The sequence below is a fragment of the Natrix helvetica genome (assembly GCF_964273705.1).
Source record: "Natrix helvetica genome assembly, chromosome: 7".
NCBI lineage: Eukaryota > Metazoa > Chordata > Lepidosauria > Squamata > Natricidae > Natrix > Natrix helvetica.
In genome coordinates this window covers 3,650,392-3,670,033 of record NC_138558.1, presented here as the reverse complement: position 1 = coordinate 3,670,033, position 19,642 = coordinate 3,650,392, and the positions used below count along the sequence as shown (strand labels likewise).

The 19,642-nt window shown below is 45.4% G+C and overlaps 1 protein-coding gene across 1 annotated transcript in view; it reads left to right on the top strand.

The window, feature by feature from the left end:
- Positions 1–19,642, top strand: part of ATRN (attractin) — a 186,040-nt gene that overhangs the window by 140,687 nt on the left and 25,711 nt on the right. The window contains exon 26 of the mRNA XM_081960346.1: positions 421–499. Within this exon, the coding sequence (XP_081816472.1) occupies positions 421–499 (79 nt within the window). The remainder of the gene's footprint in view (positions 1–420; positions 500–19,642) is intronic.

Below are 19,642 nucleotides of genomic sequence, written 5' to 3'. Positions count from 1 at the left end.
TGACTTCTAGTCCCGCCTTAGCCATGAAAGCCAACTGGGTGACTTTGGGCCAATCACCAGGAGATGGTGACTTCTAGTCCCGCCTTAGCCATGAAAGCCAACTGGGTGACTTTGGGCCAATCACCAGGAGATGGTGAATTCTAGTCCTACCTTAGGCATGAAAGCCAACTGGGGAAGTTTGGGCCAATCAGCAGGACACTATGAGTTCTAATGCTGCCTGAGCCATGAAAGCTGGCTGGGTGACTGGGGTGAATCACCAGGAGACGGTGAGTTCTAGTCCCACCCTAGACATGGAAGCTACAATGCTATTTGGGGTTTTTGGGGGGCCAGGAGGGAGTCAGTTCTACTGTATTTTTCTAACACTCAAGCCAGGGAAAGACAGCTGACCGAATTTATTCCTCTCCCCTTCTTTCTTTTCAGCTGCTTCTTGTCTCTGCTTCTTGTGGCTGCCGTGGTTTGGAAGATTAAGCAGAGCTGCTGGGCATCGCGGAGGAGAGAGGTGGGTCAGAATGACACAATTACTGCTTTCTGCGATGATCTGCGTCGTTTATCTCAGTTTATCTCAGTTTCTGTGTTTTTGTTGTTAAGATAAACAACAAATTGCTTTTGGTTAAAAAAAACGAACGTCCAATGTTGGTCTGCAGCCAGGCGTGGGTAGAAGGGCCCCGCTCTGCTTCATATTCCTGGCACTTGCGCCACCGATAGTCCTTCAGTTGGCAACCATTCGTTTTGTTACAACGACCCGCTAAAAAGTGACTCATGACGGGTCCTTGCACTCAGAACCGTTTCAATTGTCCCCACGGTGGGACGGCAACGAAACCGGCCACTCGGCCGCTGGCATGTGTGTATGATGGTTGCAGCCTCCCAATCGCCATTTGTGACTTTCTCAGCCAGCCTCTGACCAGTGGGGGGGAAGGTGGAGTCACTGAAACAATTGATGACTCGCTTAACAACTGAAGTGATTGGCTGAACGCCTGTGGCAAGGACGGTCATAAAATTGGTCATTTAATCAGCACCGATTTTGGTCCCGCTTGTGGACTTAAGTTGAGGACTATCTCTGTATACAGCAGAGGTGTCCAAACTTGGCAACTTTAAGACTTGTGGACTTCAACTCCCAGAATTCCCCAGCTGGGGAATTCTGGGAATTGAAGTCCACAAGTCTTAAAGTTGCCAAGTTTGGACACCCCTGCTGTATGCCAAAGAGAGACAGTTTGGTCTAGTGAGGCTAGAAAGCAGGAGACAGTGAGTTCTAGTTCCTGGCTGCCTTTGGACCGGTCACCAGGAGATGGTGAGTTCTAGTTCTGCCTTAGGCATGAAAGCTGGGTAGGTTGCTTTGGGCCAATCACCAGGAGATGGTGAGTTCTAGTCCAGCCTTAGGCGTGAAAACTGGCTGGATGACGTTGGGCCAATCACTAGAAGCCGGTGAGTTGTAGTCCAGCCTTAGGCGTGAAAGCCAGCTGGGTGACTTTGATCCAGTCCTTCACTGTCATCCCAACCCACCTCACAGGGTTGTTTGGGGGAAAATAGGAGGAGGAAGGTGTGCTGGATATGTTGGCCTCCTTCAGTTTATTTATCAAGCTAGTATAGGCAAATACAAATAAATAAAGGTACAGTGACACAATCATTTTTATAACACCCATCGCCAAAATTCCAGGCAGTGTGCAGTAAATGTAAAACTATACTCTTTAACATAGAGATCCAGAGTCCTGCAAGAACCCAAAACACAACCACAACAGCCCACAAGAGGCAGCTGAGTGCCGTTCGTAAACCACCCAATGCTGAAATGCGATGGTCTTTGCTATCTCCTACCACGCCAATAGAGGGTGATGTTTGCCTTCTTCTATATTCCTCAAGGCGGTGGCTAGGGACACAGTGGCTCAGGGGCTAAGACGCTGAGCTTGTCGATCAGAAAGGTCGGCAGTTCGACAGTTTGAATCCCTAGCGCTGTGTAACGGAGTGAGCTTCCATTACTTGTCCCAGCTTCTCCCAACAAAAACGTAAAAATGCAAGTAGAAAAATAGGAACCACCTTTGGTGGGAAGGGAACAGCGTTCCGTGCGCCTTTGCCGTTGAGTCACGCCGGCCACATGACCACGGAGATGTCTTCGGACAGCGCTGGCTCTTCGGCTTTGAAACAGAGATTAGCACCGTCCCCTAGAGTCAGGAACGACTAGCACAGGAGAACCTTTACCTTTATATTCCTGGGGGAGCAGGCTACTTCTGAGAATGACAGCACACACCTCTTCCCCCCATTGACTTCACATATACAGTTCGTCCTCGACTTACGACAATAACTGAGCCCCCAAATTTCCCTTGCTAAGCATGGCGACTGGTCAGTGTGTGGTTCCCCTCTTTTACGACCCTTTTTGCCACAGTCGTTAAGTGAATCACGCGGTCGTAAATGAATCCGGCTCCCCCATCGTCAGAAGGCCGCAAGACCCCGGGACACATCACAACTGTCGTAAGCACATGCCAGTTGCCAAGCCCCCGAAGCTCGATCATGATGTGACCATGGGGATGCTGCAACGGTCGTATGTGTGAAAAAAAGGTCATAAGTCACCGTCTTCAGTGCCGTTGCAACTTTGGATGGTCAATAAGCAAGCGGTTGTAAGTCGAGGACTCCCTGTAGCAGGGAGCCCCTCCGCATCCCATCTCAGGCAGAATCCGTGGAAAATGGATCCCTTTTTTGAGAGAAATAGCTCTGGTCGTATACTGGAGTAGAACTCATAACTTCTAAGACGGTGTTTCTCAACCTTGGCGACTTTAAGTCCTGTGGACTTCAACTCCCAGAATCCCCCAGCCAGCTATGCTGGCTGGGGAATTCTGGGAGTTGAAGTCCACAGGACTTAAAGTCGCCAAGGTTGAGAAACCCTGTTCTAAGATGTCTCCTTCAAAGTTAGACCCCTGCGAAGCGCATATCCGTTAAGCCTCCGGGCGTGACCCTCATCCTCACAGCAGGCCCCATTTTAGTTCTCCTTAGAGAAGCCCGCTTTTCATCCCTTGCAAGGTTCGCCTTTCTTCCTCGTGCGGGAATCTCACACCAATATGTCGTTTCACACACACACACACACAACCCTTTGCACACAATCTGACATTATGGTAATAGAAGAGGCCTGTCCGGCCTTGGCCACTTTAAGGCCTGCGGACTTCAACTCCCAGAATTCCTCAGGCAGCTTTGAGGATAATTAAGCATGGCATGGCTGGCTGGGGAATTCTGGGAGTTGAAGTCTGCAGGCCATAAGGTGGCCATGTTTAGATAACCCTGAGACAAAATAATTGACCATGGCAAGGCTGGCTGGGGAATTCTGGGAGTTGAAGTCCACAAGGCCTTAAATTGGCCAAGGTTAGATGCCTCAGGACAGAACATGAGGATAACAAACCATGAGTAAGCCAAGCCAGGATTTGAGCCTCGAGCTGACCCTCTCTGAGATTTTACCATCCCAAAATGAAATTGGTTCCCAAGTTCTGACAGACACCTCAATAATGAGGAGAAATTTCCTGACAGTTAGAACAATTAATCAGTGGAACAGCTTGCCTCCAGAAGTTGTGAATGCCCCAACACAGTCTTTAAGAAGATGTTGGATAGCCATTTGTCTGAAGTGGTGTAGGGTTTCCTGCCTAGGCAGGGGGTTGGACTAGAAGACCTCCAAGGTCCCTTCCAACTCTGCTATTGTATTGTATTGTATAATGGTCCAATGACAGCATTTTGGCTGTCCGGCAACTGGCTCAAATTTAGTGCCTTTTGCAGCATCCCGTAGTCACTGGACTACGATTTACGATGGGTTTTTTTGCCAAAATTTGGTTGTTTGCCTCCTGGTTTGGGCGAAAATGCCCCTTTACAAACAATATGTTCGCTTAATGACTGGGATGTTTGCTTTATGATGGCAGATCCGCATAATGACCATCACAACCCCCCCCCCCCAATAAAATTGGGTTGGTCATGTGGGTGTCCCATTTTATGACCATGACAACTTATGACTGCAATAGGCATTACAGTCATAAGTAACATTCCTTAAATAAGATGCACCTTGCTTCTATGTACCTCAGTGGGGAACCAGACATATAAGTATTTGATCTAATTTCTTTGCTTTGCTTTTGAGTTTTCTTTTTCTACGCTGGGTTTTTAAATGTAAAACATACAAGTAGCACAAACAAAAAGATTAAGCACTGCAAAAAGAACAAAAGAGTAAAATACAAATAATACACTATGAATAATCAAACAAGAAATCTAGAATATCATGTAAATTATGGTTTTCCAGGGTATCGTTATTTTGCTTGTAAGTAATAGAATATATTATGTCATTTTAAAAATGTAGAAATTGCTATTAGGCTAAGAATATGTTATTAGAAACAGTGGTCAGCTCCATTCAAAATTAAGAGGTATAATTAACGAATCAATGTTGCCAAGTTAGTCAAAGTGAAATATTCCATGAAGTTAAAATATAGACTCCGTATTTAGAAAAATCAAAATTTTGGATGGCACAATGCTCCGCGTCAAATTATAATCCAGGCATGCTTTCTAGTTAGAATTCAATTCCTTATCAGATTTAATTATTATTATTATTATTATTATTATTATTATTATGAAGGTATTCTGGACGTGGAAGCGTATTCCCTAATTTCATATGCAGCAGTTAAAACAGATAGTCCTCCCCTTTTACAACAGTTCATTTAGTGACCGTTCAAAGTTACATCGGCACTGAAAATAGTGAGTTTTTCAAACTTACAAGCTTTGTGGTCATGTGATCAAAATTCAGAGGCTTGGCAACTGGCATGTACTTATGACAGTTGCAGTGTCCCGGGGTCACATAATAATAATAATAATAATAATAATAATAATAATAATAATAATAATAATAATAATAATAATAATAAAAAATATTTATTTCTTAGCCGCACCCTCTCCCGAAGGACTCGGGGCGGCGTACAATGAAACATATGAAATAAATATGTGGACAAAACAAACATATAACAGAGACATATACCGAGACATACACAAGGAGGAGGTCGGCTGATAAATAAAACAATTAAAATACAGTATTTAAAAACCCCTAGATAATTAAATATAATTAAAATACCCAGTAAAAGCCCGTCAGGAGCGATATGGTTAGATCAAAGTTGAGCCAGGCCAGCTGCTTGGAATAGGTGGGTCTTAAGCTTAATACGAAAGGAGCGGAGGTCAGAGGTATTCCTAATATCCGGAGGGAGGTCATTCCACAGGGCTGGGCCCGCCACAGAGAAGGCTCTACTCCTAGGCGCCGCCCCCCGACACTGTCTAGTTGACGGCACCTGGAGGAGGCCCTCTCTGTGCGAGCGGATTGGTCGCAGGGATGTATGGGGCAGAATACGATCCCGCAAGTAACTAGGTCCTGAGCCATGGAGCGCTTTAAAGATTATTATCAAAACCTTGAAACACATGATCCCCTTTTGCAAAATTCTGACAAGCTAAAGTCAATGGGGAATCCAGGTTCACTTTACAACCATGTTACTAACTTAATAACGGCAGCAATTCACTTAGCAACTGTGGCAAGGGAGGTCGTAACCCGGGGCAGAATTTACGTAGCAGTTGTTTCACTTAGGAACGGAAATTTTGGGTTCAGTTGCAGTCGTACGTTGAGGACTATCTGTACATACAAAGCTAATCCATGTCTTTTCTATGCAGTCTTGTGGGTCCAAATGTGCTTCACACACACACACATATGCGCAACCGTGCCCCTCTTGCTGCGTTTGGCCAACCTTTGCAAGAAAGAATGTCAGTCCTGCTCCCAAGACCTCTGCAGCTTGAATGGAGTGTAATATTTTACGAAGGATTTAATTGTAAAGTAAATTGACTGTACATTGCCGCCCCAGCCATACCTGCCACTTAAGTCTTAATTACTCTTTTCCCTCAAGATACCGATATATTGCCCTATTCTCCGAGATTGCCATGGCTACAGCTGCGTAACCTAACATTTGTGCACATTCCAAGTGTTTCTCTTTCCATTGATTTCTGACATTTTCATTCTTCGGCTGGCTCTTGTTTCTGGTGTTTTTGGGTACAAATAGGGCAGGCACCTTGGATTCAGGAAGGAGATTTATCGATAGAAAAGAATATTTGCAGCTCAGGGGTTGAGCTCTGTGGGAGTCCTTGATGGTCTCTGAGCTTTGGTGCTTTTCTGGCAGACGTTTCATGACCCAACTAGGTAACATCATCAGTGCTAGAAGGGAGTGGGACATGTGGAGGGGAAGAGGGGGAGGAGGAGAACTGTGGGGTCCTTGATGGTCTCTGAGCTTTGGTGCTTTTCTTGCAGACGTTTCATGACCCAACTAGGGAACATCATCAGTACTAGAAGGGAGTGGGATTTGTAGAGAAGAGGGGAGGCAGAGAACTGTGGGGTCTTTGGGGCTCTCTAAGTTGTGTTGCTTTCTTGCAGATGCTTCTTGACCAAACTACATAACATTATGAGTGCTACATGCTGCCTTAGATACCTGCACCAAATCCTACACCCTTCTAGCACTGATGATGTTGCTTAGTTTGGTCATGAAACGTCTGCAAGAAAACAGAAAGCACCAAGGACCTCATAGTCATTCTCCTCTTGCTCCTGCTCCTCCTCTCTGCAAATCCCACCCCCTTCTAGCACTGATGATGTTACCTTGTTGGGTCATGAAATGTCTGCAAGAAAACCACCAAGCTCAGAGAGCACCAAGGACCCCACAGTCATCGTTGTCATTGTCCTCCCCTCCCTCCTTTCTGCAAACGTTTCGGTGTGCCTCCATCGACAGGAATGGAGAAATCTGAAGACTAAAAAAAAAAACAGAACAAAGCGTTAAAAAGTGACAGGATTTACACAGCTCCTTACCAAGCACATCTAAATCATATTAAATTAAGCAAAGTATCTTTACCGTCCCTAACGTTTGAGCACCCCTAATCTTTGGAAATTTCCAAAGTTGAAAAACTTGACACACCCTACAAAAAGCTGCTGTTTTCCCCTCTAGATTTTCTGGTTGAAAGGCTTCCCAGAGATGGAACCCCCCCCCCTCCTCTAAATTAAACATTAATCGGGAGGTTATATGCTGGCTAAAGGCAGAGAAATACCATCTTCTGCCTGGAGCCGTTAAGATATTTAATAAGAGTTTTGACAGAAAATGTCACAGGTGTGAAATGGTCTTTAGGCACGTGTTTTGCAAAGGTGATCATATGGTAGCTTATTAGCCTAACCGCTGTTAAGTCATTTATCCTTGGTGGATGCCTTGAATCGAAAACGATAGAAAGAACCGATCAAATTTCACCAAATGTTTGCATCAGTGCGGCTATTCTGACTGAGGCCGATATCTGCAGAACTTGGCCAGGAGTCCTGGAGAGTCACGAACCAATTAAGCGAACTGATTGTTTCCTGCAAACTCCACTCCCCTTTCACTCTTCTATTTCCTCTGGGAGGGGCCATTCATCGTCCACCTGTGGCCTCACTCCCAAGTTAACCCCCCTTCTTTAGCTGTTCCCTTTGTCTGGCAACTCTGCGCATGCGCACACTGGGAACAGGCTCCAGCTGTTCTTCTGCCTCACAGATGTCTGACTCTGAAGGCAGCTGATAACTGGCATATGGCCTTGGCCCCATCTCTGCTTCCGACACAGAGCCCTCATCAGATCCTTCCCCAGACTCCAGGACTGGCCCAGGTTCCTCCCCAACCTCCTCACTGTCCGAATCTGCTGCCAGCTCCGCTGTCTGCTGGAGGGCCACAACAGCAGCCCTCCCCTTAACGGCGTTCGAGAACCGGTCTCTGTTATTAATATTTACTGGCGGTGATGGTCTTATTGATCTCCACCATGTGGGTCATGGCGTGTCATTTATCCTTTGTCCCCAAGTGATGTCTGGATCAGAGCAGGACCAATTTCCAGCCGTTAAATTAATCAACTCGAGAGTCCCCCTTCCTCAAATCCAGCAGAATAATTTAGGTTATCGAGGCAGAGGAAAAACCTGTCCGGATAGCAAAATGAAGCAAGAAGGTCTGAGGAGAAAAAACAAACAAACCACCGGATTTTAACACCTTTCATGGGTGAAAACAGGAACTTTGAAAGGACCTCTTGAACAGAAAGAGGGATGTAAGGCTTTCGAGGTCAGCATCCATTGGGAAGTGTGGAGCTTCAGGCTTTAATGACCCTGGCCTAGACAACCGATTTTCGGATGTCTCACTGTCAACTATGGTTAGCATCTTCAAAGACAAAGTGGCCTCGATAGAAGAGAATATTTGTAGCTTAGGTTGTACACTGCACTGATGATGTTACCTAGTTGGGTCATGAAATGTCTGCAAGAAAAGCACCAAGCTCAGAGATTACCAAGGACCCCCACAGTTCTTCTCCTCCTCTTCTTTTTCCTCCTCTTCTTCCTCCTCCTCCTCCTCCTCCTCCTCCTCCTCTCCACAAACCTCTCTCTCTTTTAGCACTGATGATGTTACATAGTTGGGTCATGAAATGTCTGCAAGAAAAGCACCAAGATCAGAGATTACCAAGGACCCCCACAGTTCTTCTCCTCCTCTTCTTTTTCCTCTTCTTCTTCCTCCTCCTCCTCCTTCTCTCCACAAACCTCTCTCTCTTTTAGCACTGATGATGTTACATAGTTGGGTCATGAAATGTCTGCAAGAAAAGCACTAGGCTCAGAGAGCACCAAGGACCCCATAGTTCTCCTCCCCCCACCCATTCCCCTTCTCCTCCTCCTCTCCACATGCCCCAGTCCGTGCTAGCACTGATGATGTTACCTAGTTGGGTCATGAAATGTCTGCAAGAAAAGCACCAAGCTTAAAGACCCCCAAGGAGCCCACACTTGTTGTTCTGCTCCTCGTTCCTCCCTCTTTTCTCCCTCCTCCTCCTCCTCCTCCTCCTCCTCCTCCTCCTCCTCCTCCTCCTCCTCCCATTATCACCATTGAATTACATTTCTCGCAGTCCTCACCTAGACATTTTAGCCAAACTGCTAGAAGAAGAGCACTTTTCATCCCGGCTTATATTAAGATAGGGGTGAAATTTACCCAAAGGCGATGACGAAAGACATCCTGCAATGAATTCGCTTAACAGCCGTGTTCCTGGCTTAACGACTGCTGCGATTCACTTAACAACTGCAGGCAAGAAAGATCGCGAAATGGGGCAAAACCCACTTTGCAGCAAGAATTTTGGGCTTCAGTGGCAGTCGTAAAGTCGAGGACTAACCTCTATTTTTTTCTGAGAAGGGGGGGAAAAAAACCCCTAGGTTTCTTGATAGCTTAGCGCAGGGGTGTCCAAACTTGGGAACTTTAAGACTTGTGGACTTCAACTCCCAGAATTCTGGGAGTTGAAGTCCACAAGTCTTAAAGTTCCCAAGTTTGGACACCCCTGGCTTAGCGTGACACCAAACAAAGGCAGAGAACACGGCCCCCTTTTTACACCCAAGATGTAAAAGGGATAGGTAACATGAAGGAGTGGGCAGACAGGAAATAAAAACATCATAAAAGATTCTTTTCCCCCCTCTCGGTATCCAGTCCTCCACATGTATTTTTGGTCTCTCTTCAAAAAAAAAAAAAAAAAGATCCTTTAAAAAAAAAAACAGCAACAACCAAAAATACTAAAAAAAACCTCCTCGGGGATGATTTGCTGTCATTTGTCAGCTGGATTTCAAAGCTGACAGAAATAAATCAGGTGAGGTGGGGAATTGAACCTCAGTGCAATCTGAAAACGTTTGATTGTGTGCAATTCCGCCTGCAATCTCCCAAGCATCGCAGAGAGAAAGAGACCTTATTTGATCAGAGGAGAAATTACAGGCAGGTCCTCAATTTTACCCTCTTTTGCTTAGCGGCCGTTTTTGACACTCCTGCAGCATTCCCCTTGGCCTCGTGAGCAAAATCCGGACACTTGGCAGCTGAATAGGATAACAGTGCTGGAAGGGACCTTGGAGGTCTTCTAGTCCAACCCCCTGCTCAGGCAGGAAACCCTACACCACTTCAGACAAGTAGTTATCCAATCTCACCGTAAAGACTTCCAGTGTTGGGGCATTCACAACTTCCGGAGGCAACTTCTGTTCCACTGATTAATTGTTCTCACTGTCAGGAAATTTCTCCTCAGTTCTAAGTTGCTTCTCTCCTTGATTAGTTTCCACCCATTGCTTCTTGTTCTACCCTCAGGTGCCTTGGAGAATAGTTTGACTCCCTCTTCTTTGTGGCAACCCCTGAGATATTGGAAGACTGCTATCATGTCTCCCCTAGACCTTCTTTCTTTTAAACGAGACATACCCAGTTCCTACAATCGTTCTTCATATATTTTAGTCTCCAGTCCCCTAATCATCTTTGTTGCTCTTCTCTGCACTCTTTCTAGAGTCTCTGCATCTTTTTTACATCGTGGCAACCAAAACTGGATGCCGTATTCCAAGTGTGACCTTCCCAAGGCCTTTTAAAGTGGTATTAACCCTTCACGTGATCTTGATTCTCTCCCTCTGTTGATGCAGCCTAGAAATGTGTTCTAGGAAGGTCATAAAAGGGGGCGAAGCTCACCCAACCAATGCCTCCCTTAGCAACAGAAACCTTGGGCTCCGTGGCAGTCGTAAGTCGGTTACATATCGTTTTTAGATTTTTGCTTTTGCTCCGACTTCAGATCCAACTTTTCTTCCCTCCGGCGCGAAAGCATTTAAAACGTCTTTATTATTCCTGAGATTTGAAAGATCTTGCAGAGAAAACATACCCCGGAAAGCTCTCTGCTTCTGAGGGTTTTTTTTTTGTTTTTTTGTTTTTTTGAAATGAAAGATTAAAAGCAGGATTTATTTTCTTTTTTGCATCCTTGGCACAAGGGCCATATGATCCTTGAGGATAAAATTAAACCTTGTGCCGTTCCTCGACTCCTTAGGGGCTCTTCTCGAAGATAGCGTAATCTAAGAAAAGAAATCATTTTTGTCCGCTTTGCACCCCGCGTGCCGCACATCACACCAGTGGTGTGTGTGTGTGTGTGTGTGAGAGAGAGAGAGAGAGAGCCATGGGGTGGCTGGGATTGGTACCATCTCTGAGCCACTCCACGCAGGGTGCTCCAAAACCTTTAATTTCCTTTTAATCGCCACCCGATCATCTGCCTCTCCTCTCGTCCCAGACCAGCATTTTTGAGAGTCAACATCCCTTTCTCAAATCCCTGGATAAAATGAAAGAGATGGGATCCCTCTATTCGGAGAATTGCGATGGCTCCTTAAATAATTGCAAGGCATAATTCTTCGGGGCTCCGTTGACGGGGGAGCCGTTCGGCATTCCTCATTTGCCATTTGCATTGGGTCTTTTATTTTAAAACTAGCTGATAACCTGGCTATTTATTTATAGGGGGGAAAAGTCCGGACCAAACGTAATTTCTAATGTTGGATTTTTTCCCCCGTACCAGAGGGAGCCCCCCCTTGTGGAGGACTGTGAAGCCATTACCATGGCAACTCCACTGCTCTGTACAATAGAAGCCATTTTAAGGCACAACAGGCTGCATCTTAACAGAACATACACACTCCTGAGGGGTGTTAGGGGTGTCTTACCCCCACAGTATTTTTCTCCAGGGAGTAAATCATCTGTGTACCAAGTTTGGTTGAAATTGCTCGATGCATTCCAGAGTTATGCTAGAACATACATACATATGTGCATATGTAGATGTCTGTGTGTGTGTGTGTGTGTGTGTGTTTATTTCTATCTATCTATCTATCTATCTATCTATCTATCTATCTATCTATCTATCTATCTATCATATCTATCTATCATCTATCTATCTATCTATCTATCTATCTATCTATCTATCTATCTATCTATCTATCTATCTATCATATCTATCTATCATCTATCTATCTATCATCTCTATCTATCATCTATCTATCTATCTATCTATCTATCTATCTATCTATCATCTCTATCTATCATCTATCTATCTATCTATCTATCTATCTATCTATCTATCTATCTATCTATCTATCATATCTATCTATCATCTATCTATCTATCTATCTATCTATCTATCTATCTATCTATCTATCTATCTATCTATCTATCTATCTATCTATCTATCTATCTATCTATCTATCTATCTATCTATCTATCTATCTATCTATCTATCTATCTATCTATCTATCTATCTATTAACCGGCACACCCTAACTATCAGCCTACCAGTCACCACACAGGTCATTTTATTGTCTTTTTTTCCTGTTTAAGACCTGGTTCTGAGACTGTAATGGGTTTAATGGGTTTTAATCCATGACTGATGAGGCTCCATTTGTCTCGTGGTTTCAAGTGACACCCAATTCCCAAAAGCTTTCTTCTCCCCCCTTCTCCCCCCCCTCTGTTTGTCGTAATTTGAAAAGTGAAAACTGCCTGTTGAGAAGCATTTGAATTTTAATTCCTTTGCCCCTTTTTCTGTCTGTCTTCCCCCCCCCCCCCCAAAAAAAAGATGCCGTAAATGTGGCTTTACAAAGTTGGTTACAAACCTAATTAGCTAACGTTAATGCAATCGGTGCCCCAGGGAACCAAAAACTTAATTTTAAGCGATGATGGAAATACCGCCACAGAATTATTTATCTGTTGCCTTGTGTGGATCTCTGCATAAAAGGGAAGCTGTGTGTTTCCACCCGCTGTTTGGCTTCTCGAAGGGCCTCACGTGTTTATTTTTGGCATTTAAGGGTTTCGCCTCTTAATGTAAAATAAATAAATAAATATATATATATATACACACACATATATGTGTGTGTGTGTGTGTGTATGTGTGTGTGTGTATAATGTGTGTGTGTGTATGTATGTATGTATTTGTGTTACAACCCCTGGTATGCCCAAATATGGGAGGGAGCTCACTCCTCCCCCTTTCTGTCCTTCGGCTCATTACAGAGGACCATCCAGGCAGAAAACCATATTTTTATTTTTAATGTTGCCTTTTTATATTTGTGTTGTATTTGTGCTGATAAATAAATAAAGGGAGACTAGTATAGATTCAGGTTCGAATCCCAGTAAGGGTATGGCTAGCTGATGAGAGCTAAATAGCTTGAAATAGATCTATACTAGTCTCCCTTTATTTATTTATCGGCACAAATACAACACACACACACACACACACACACACACACACACACGTTTTCGTAGATTTTCACGGGTGTAGGTATGCTGGTTTTGTTGTATTCGGGTCTTTTCCCGTGTGAGATTGAGATTGTCTTGGCAACGTTTCAGCGAGATCTCACTCGCCATCTTCAGGCTGTTGTCTTTGGCTTAAAAGGCAGCTCCGTTCGCATTTTAAGCCAAAGACAACAGCCTGAAGATGGTGAGTGAGATCTCGCTGAAACGTTGCCAAGACAATCTCAATCTCACACGGGAAAAGACCCGAATACAACAAAGCCAGCATATATATATATATATATTACAGAACCTGTTTTGGCTTTTTGCATCAGTGCCTAGATTCGATGGCAGCACAGAGGGCTTTTAAAGAATCAAAACTGCTTTGGAACTGTTCTTTTTTAATACAGGCAGTCCAATGAAAAAAAGTCACGTAACTCCATTTTTCACACTGTGGCAGCGTCCCCGCAGTCACGTGATCAGAATTTGGCCCCCGGCTCGTATTTAGGACAGTTGCCCTGTCCCAGGGTCACACGATCCCCTTTTGCGACCTTCTGACAAGCAAAGTCGATGGGGAAGCCAGGTTCTCTTAACGACCGTGTCGCTAACTTAACGACTCGACTGATTCACTTCACAACTGTGGCAAGAAAGGTTGTCAAAGAAGGCAAAACTCACTCAGCTATCTTATAGATCAGGGGTGTCCAAACTTGGGAACTTTAAGACTTGTGGACTTCAACTCCCAGAATTCCCCATGGCTGGCTGGGGAATTCTGGGAGTTGAAGTCCACAAGTCTTAAAGTTCCCAAGTTTGGACACCCCTGTTATAGATAGATAATAGATAATTTGGTCTCTTTTGTGGTCGTAAGTCGAGGACTACGTGTTACTCAAAGAACCCAACGCTTTCGGTTATTTTAACACGGGTGGATGACAATTCCCAGAATTCCCTGGCCTGGCTGCGGAATTCTGGGAGTTGCAGTCCGCCTGTCTTAAAACGAGCCAGGTTGACAAATACCGTTCTATGTACTGGCGGCTTGCTCTGAGCTTTTCCCTCCGATCTGAACGTGTTCAGGTCGACACTCCACAGATGTGTCTTGATCCATCCCCAATGAACTTCCTCCTGCTGTACATCTGCAAGCAATTGTATTTTCCCCTAAATTCCCCTTCACGGCTGTAGGTGTGGAAATTCAGCATTTGCAGCTATGGGGTTTAAAGAAGCATGCAAGGTCATCTTTATTTATTTATTAGTTTGTCAAAACATGTACAAGGTCGCAGGTATAAATATGAACGTGGACATGAACATAGGAAGTAAATACAGATAAATGGGGACCGTAAGACTGGGACGGTAGGCACGCTGGTGGGCTTATGCACGCCCCCTTTACGGACCTCTTAGGAATGGGGTGAGGTCCACGCTAGACAATTTAAGGTTGAAGCTATGGGGGGGTTTGAGGATGTAACTACGGAGTCAGGGAGAGCATTCCAGGCGTTGACCGCTCTGTTGCTGAAGTTGTATTTTCCGCAATCGAGTTTGCAGCAAATTTTCCTTGAGTTTGTATCTATGGTTTGCCCCTGTATTATTGAGGTTGAAGCTGAAGGAGTCGTTGACAGGTAGGACATTGTAGCAGACAATTTTGTCTACTACGCTTACGTCAGACCTTAGTCAGCGTAGTTGTAGGTTTTCCAAGCCCAAAGGTTCGTGCCTGGTGGCGTAAGGGATTCTATTGTGCGCAGAGAAGTGGAGGATTCTTTTTGTGAAGTATCTCTGGACCCGTTCAATTGTATTAATGTCCAATATGCAGTGTTTTATTTTATTTCCTTCCCATGTCTGCTGAGACCCCAATCTCTCTCTCTTTTTTTAATCTCCTAACGGTGACGTTATTGCCTAGATTCGTGTATCATTTTAAGCCAGGGTCTTTTCAAATATCGTTCGTCAAACAACAGCCTGTCAAACTTGCAGCTGACAGTAAACCGGCTGACACCCCAGAAGGCAACTTCAAGATCCCAAAGGATCTTGACAGACTTGAACGATGGATCTTAGCCAACCCAATGAAATTGAATGTGGAGGAAAGCAAGGGAAAAACCAAAGGTGCAAGGGCGGATGAGGCGAGGCCTGGCTCAAAAACAGTCACTGTGAGAGGGACCTTGGAGTCCGAGTTAAAGACGAGCCAGCCGTGTGCGGCAGCTGCCAAAAAAGCTAATACGGTCCTTGGTTGTGTAAACAGAGGCATAGAATCAAGATCACATGAAGTATTAGTACCGCTTCATAAATCTTTAGTAAGGCCACATCTGGAATCATGCATCACCAGAATTAAAATTAGAATCAGAATCAGAATAGAGCTGGAAGGGACAGTAGTATATTGTCTTAGAGGACTTCTAGTCCAGCTTCCTGCTCAAGCAATTCTGTACCATTTCAGAACAAGTGGTATATTGCAAAAATGGATTAGGGGACTGGAGGCTAAAACATATGAAGAACGGTTGCAGGAATTGGGTAGGTCTAGTTTAATGAGAATAAAGACCATGGGAGACATGATAGCATCTTCCAATATCTCAGGGGTTGCCACAAAGAAGAGGGAGTCAAGCTATTCTCCAAGGCACCTGAGGGTAGGACAAGAAGCAATGGGTGGAAACTAATCAAGGAGAGAAGCAACCTAGAACCAAGGAGAAATCTCCTGATAATGAGAACAATTAATCAGTGGGACAGCTTGCCACCAGAAGTTGTGAATGCTCCAACACTGGAAGCTTTTAAGAAGAGTCATTTGTCTGAAATGGTAGAAAGTCTCCTGATTGACTAGGGGGTTGGACTAAAAGACCTCCAAGGTCCCTTCCAGCTCTATTCTGAATTGGAGTGGGGGTGGGGGGCACCGTTGAAAAATTGTGTCACATAGAACATTAAGCCAGGAGGCAGGCACAGATTGCAAACGGCAACAACTAGATGGAATCAAATGTTTATTTTGATCATAGACCAGCATGAAATATTGCCGGACAGCCAGATATTAGCCAAAAATCAAATAAACCCCATTATTGGCTTAACGTGACATGATAAACTGGTCCATATGTTGATCGTGCCATTGAATAGCAGGAACTGATCATAAGCATAAATGCATAATATTTTCTACCGTGTGTGTGTGTGTGTGTGTGTGTGTGTGTGTGTTTTGCCTGCTAAACATGTAATAAATATCCCTATACTACGCTTATTTCTGACAAGTGCAAACATGGGCATTGCTCTGGTTTTGCTGTCTCCAGCCATTATACCAGGGGTGTCCAAACTTGGGAACTTTAAGACTTGTGGATTTCAACTCCCAGAATTCCACAAGTTGAAGTCCACAAGTCTTAAAGTTCCCAAGTTTGGACACCCCTGCATTGTACAATTATTTGGGCAACGCTTTTTCTGTCAAGGGAGGCATTGGTTCCACCAAGGCATTGCAGTAAATCTTAGCCCATCCAAATTGTACTAACCCACCCACCCACCCCCTTTTTTTTTTTCTTGGCTACGAAACATATCGTCAAATTGTAGGTTACGGTTCTTTGTCTGCTTCGGGAGAGGGTGCGGCTAAGAAATAAATATTTATTATTATCCCTCTTACTGCCGATTTTCTCATTGTGCATGTCCTAAAATATCCTTTCTTGAGTAAAATGGTAAATAAAGTGGCTGAAGGGGGGGGGGGTGGATTTGAGCTTGGTGGTTTCCTTGCAGACATTTTGTGACCCAGGTAGGTAGCATCATCAGTGCTGGGACAGAGGAGGGGTTTTTGGAGAGGAGGCGGAGGAGGACTGTGGGGTCCTTGGTGCTCTCTGAGCTTGGTGGTTTCCTTGCAGACGTTTCATGACCCAACTTGGTAACATCATCAGTGCTAGAAGGAAGGTGGGTTTGCACTTTGCAGGAATGGGAGGGGGAGGAAGAAAAGAGGAGGAAGAGGAAAAGGAAAAGGAAAAGGAGGAAAAGGACTGTGGGGTCCTTAGTGCTCTCAGGACCTGGTGGTTTGCTTGCAGATGTTTCATGACCCAGCTAGGTAACATCTTCAGCGCTATTAGGGAGCGGGATTTGCAGAGAGGAGGAGGAGAAGAAGAAATAAAAGGAAAAGGAGGAGGAGGACTGTGGGGTCCTTGGTGCTCTCTGAGCTTGGTGGTTTCCTTGCAGACGTTTCATGACCCAACTAGGTAACATCATCAGTGCTGCTGCTGATGTGCTGTTGATGATGTGATAATCATCAGTGCCGATTTGTACTGATGATGTTACTTAGTTTGGTAATGAAACGTCTGCAAGAAAACCACCAAGCTCAGAGAGCCCCAAGGACCCCATAGTCCTCCTCCTCCTGCTTTCCCCCTCCCCTCCTCCCCCCCCATCCACTCCACAAGCCCCACTCCCTTCTAGCATTGATGATGTTCCCTAGTTGGGTCATGAAACATCTGCAAGAAAACCACCAAGCTCAGAGAGCACCAAGGACCCCACAGTCCTCCTCCTTCTTTCCCTCCTTCCCCCTCCTTCTCTCCTCTCCTCCTCCTCCTCCCCTTCCTCTCCACAAGCCTCACTCCCTTCTAACACTGATGATGTTCCCTAGTTGGGTCAGGAAACGTCTGCAAGAAAACCACCAAGCTCAGAGAGCACCAAGGACCCCACAGTCCTCCTCTTTCCCTTCCTTCCTTCCTCCCTTCCTTCCTCCTCCTCCCCTTCCTCCTCCTCTCCTTCCTCCTCCTCCTCCTCCAACCCCACTGCCTTCCAGCACTGATGATGTTCCCTAGTTGGGTCATGAAACGTCTGCAAGAAAACCACCAAGCTCAGAGAGCACCAAGGAGCCCACAGTCCTCCTCCTCCTTTCCCTCCTTCCCCCTCCTTCTCTCCTCTCCTCCTCCTCCTCCCTCACTTCCTCTCCACAAGCCTCACTCCCTTCTAACACTGATGATGTTCCCTAGTTGGGTCAGGAAACGTCTGCAAGAAAACCACCAAGCTCAGAGAGCACCAAGGGCCCCTCATTTCCACCTTGAGCTGCAAATATTCTCCTCTATCGGATTGCATGCAGCTTTCAAAAAAAAAAAAAACCGTGGACAGAATACCCAAGATTGGGATCTGACCGGCACAAGAGAAAACAGACCTATTATTTCTCATGACTTGGAAAATTTACATCTGTTGATGCAATCTAAAATTGCATTTGTGTTTTTTCTGGGGGTTGTTTTTTGCTGCCACCTCACACCGCAAACTCGTCTCCAGTTTGCATTCAATTATTATTTCAAGTTCTCTCTTGACAAGCTCTATTGTCAGGCCTGGTATTTTCCCATCCTGTGCGTGTGAATATTGGCTTTGTGTCTCTTAAGTGGCGTTGATAGGGATTTGAGACAGTTTCTCTAACTCGCAAAGCTCCAACGACGTCAAAATTGTCCTCGTTCCCTTCCGGGAATAATGCCTTATTAATGACTTTAAGTGAAGAAGTAGAAGGAATGCATTAAAAGCAAGAGAAGAATAAAGATACAGAAGGCCCCAAATGCAACTCCAATTTATCTTTCTGGGCTCCTAGAACCCTGAGAATAATGGAAGAATCGAAGGCATTCCGTCTTTCATTGTCTGTTGACAGTACAGGTAATTCTCCTCCTCCTTGTTCTCTCCATAAACCCCACTCTCTTCTAGCACTGATGATGTTACCTAGCTGGGTCATGAAATGTCCGCAAGAAAACAACGAAGCTCAGGGACCCCACAGTCGTCGTCCTCCTCCTCCTCGTTCACTCCACAAACCCCACTCCCTTCTAGCACTGATGATATTCCCTACTTGGCTCATGAAATGTCCACAAGAAAACAACCAAGATCAGAGAGCACCGAGGACCCCACAGTTGTTCTCCTCCGCCTCCTTTTTTACTCCACAAACCCCACTCCCTTCTAGCACTGATGATATTCCCTGGTTGGGCCATGAAATGTCTCCAAGAGCACCAAGGACCCCACAGTCATTCCCCTTCCCCTCCTCCTCCTGCTCCTCCTCCTCTCCACAAACCCCACTCCCTTCTAGCACTGATGATATTCCCTGGTTGGCTCATGAAATGTCTGCAAGAACACCAAGGACCCCACAGTCATTCCCCTTCCCCTCCTCCTCCTCCTCCTCCTCCTCCTCCTCCTCCTCCTCCTCCTCCTCCTCCTCCTCCTCCTCCTCCTCCTCCTCCTCCTCCTCCTCCTCTCCACAAACCCCACTCCCTTCTAGCACTGATGATATTCCCTGGTTGGGCCATGAAATGTCTGCAAGAACACCAAGGATCCCACAGTCATTCTCCTCCTCCTCCTCCTCCTCCTCCTCCTCCTCCTCCTCCTCCTCCTCCTCCTCCTCCTCCTCCTCCTCCTCTCCACAAACCCCACTCCCTTCTAGCACTGATGATATTCCCTAGCCGGGTCACGAAACGTCTGCAAGAAAACCACCCACTTCACAGAGCCCCAAGGACTCCTCATTTTGACCAAATATTCTCCTTTATCAGAACCGCAAACAGTCCCTGCGTCTTAGAAATAATCGGTGTGTGTGTGTGTGTGTGTGTGTGAACCCACTAAAACCAACCCACTAAACAAAAGCTTGATTTTTTCAAGGGAAGCTAGACCGCCTGCCAGCTCCTCTCAGCTCTTCCCTCC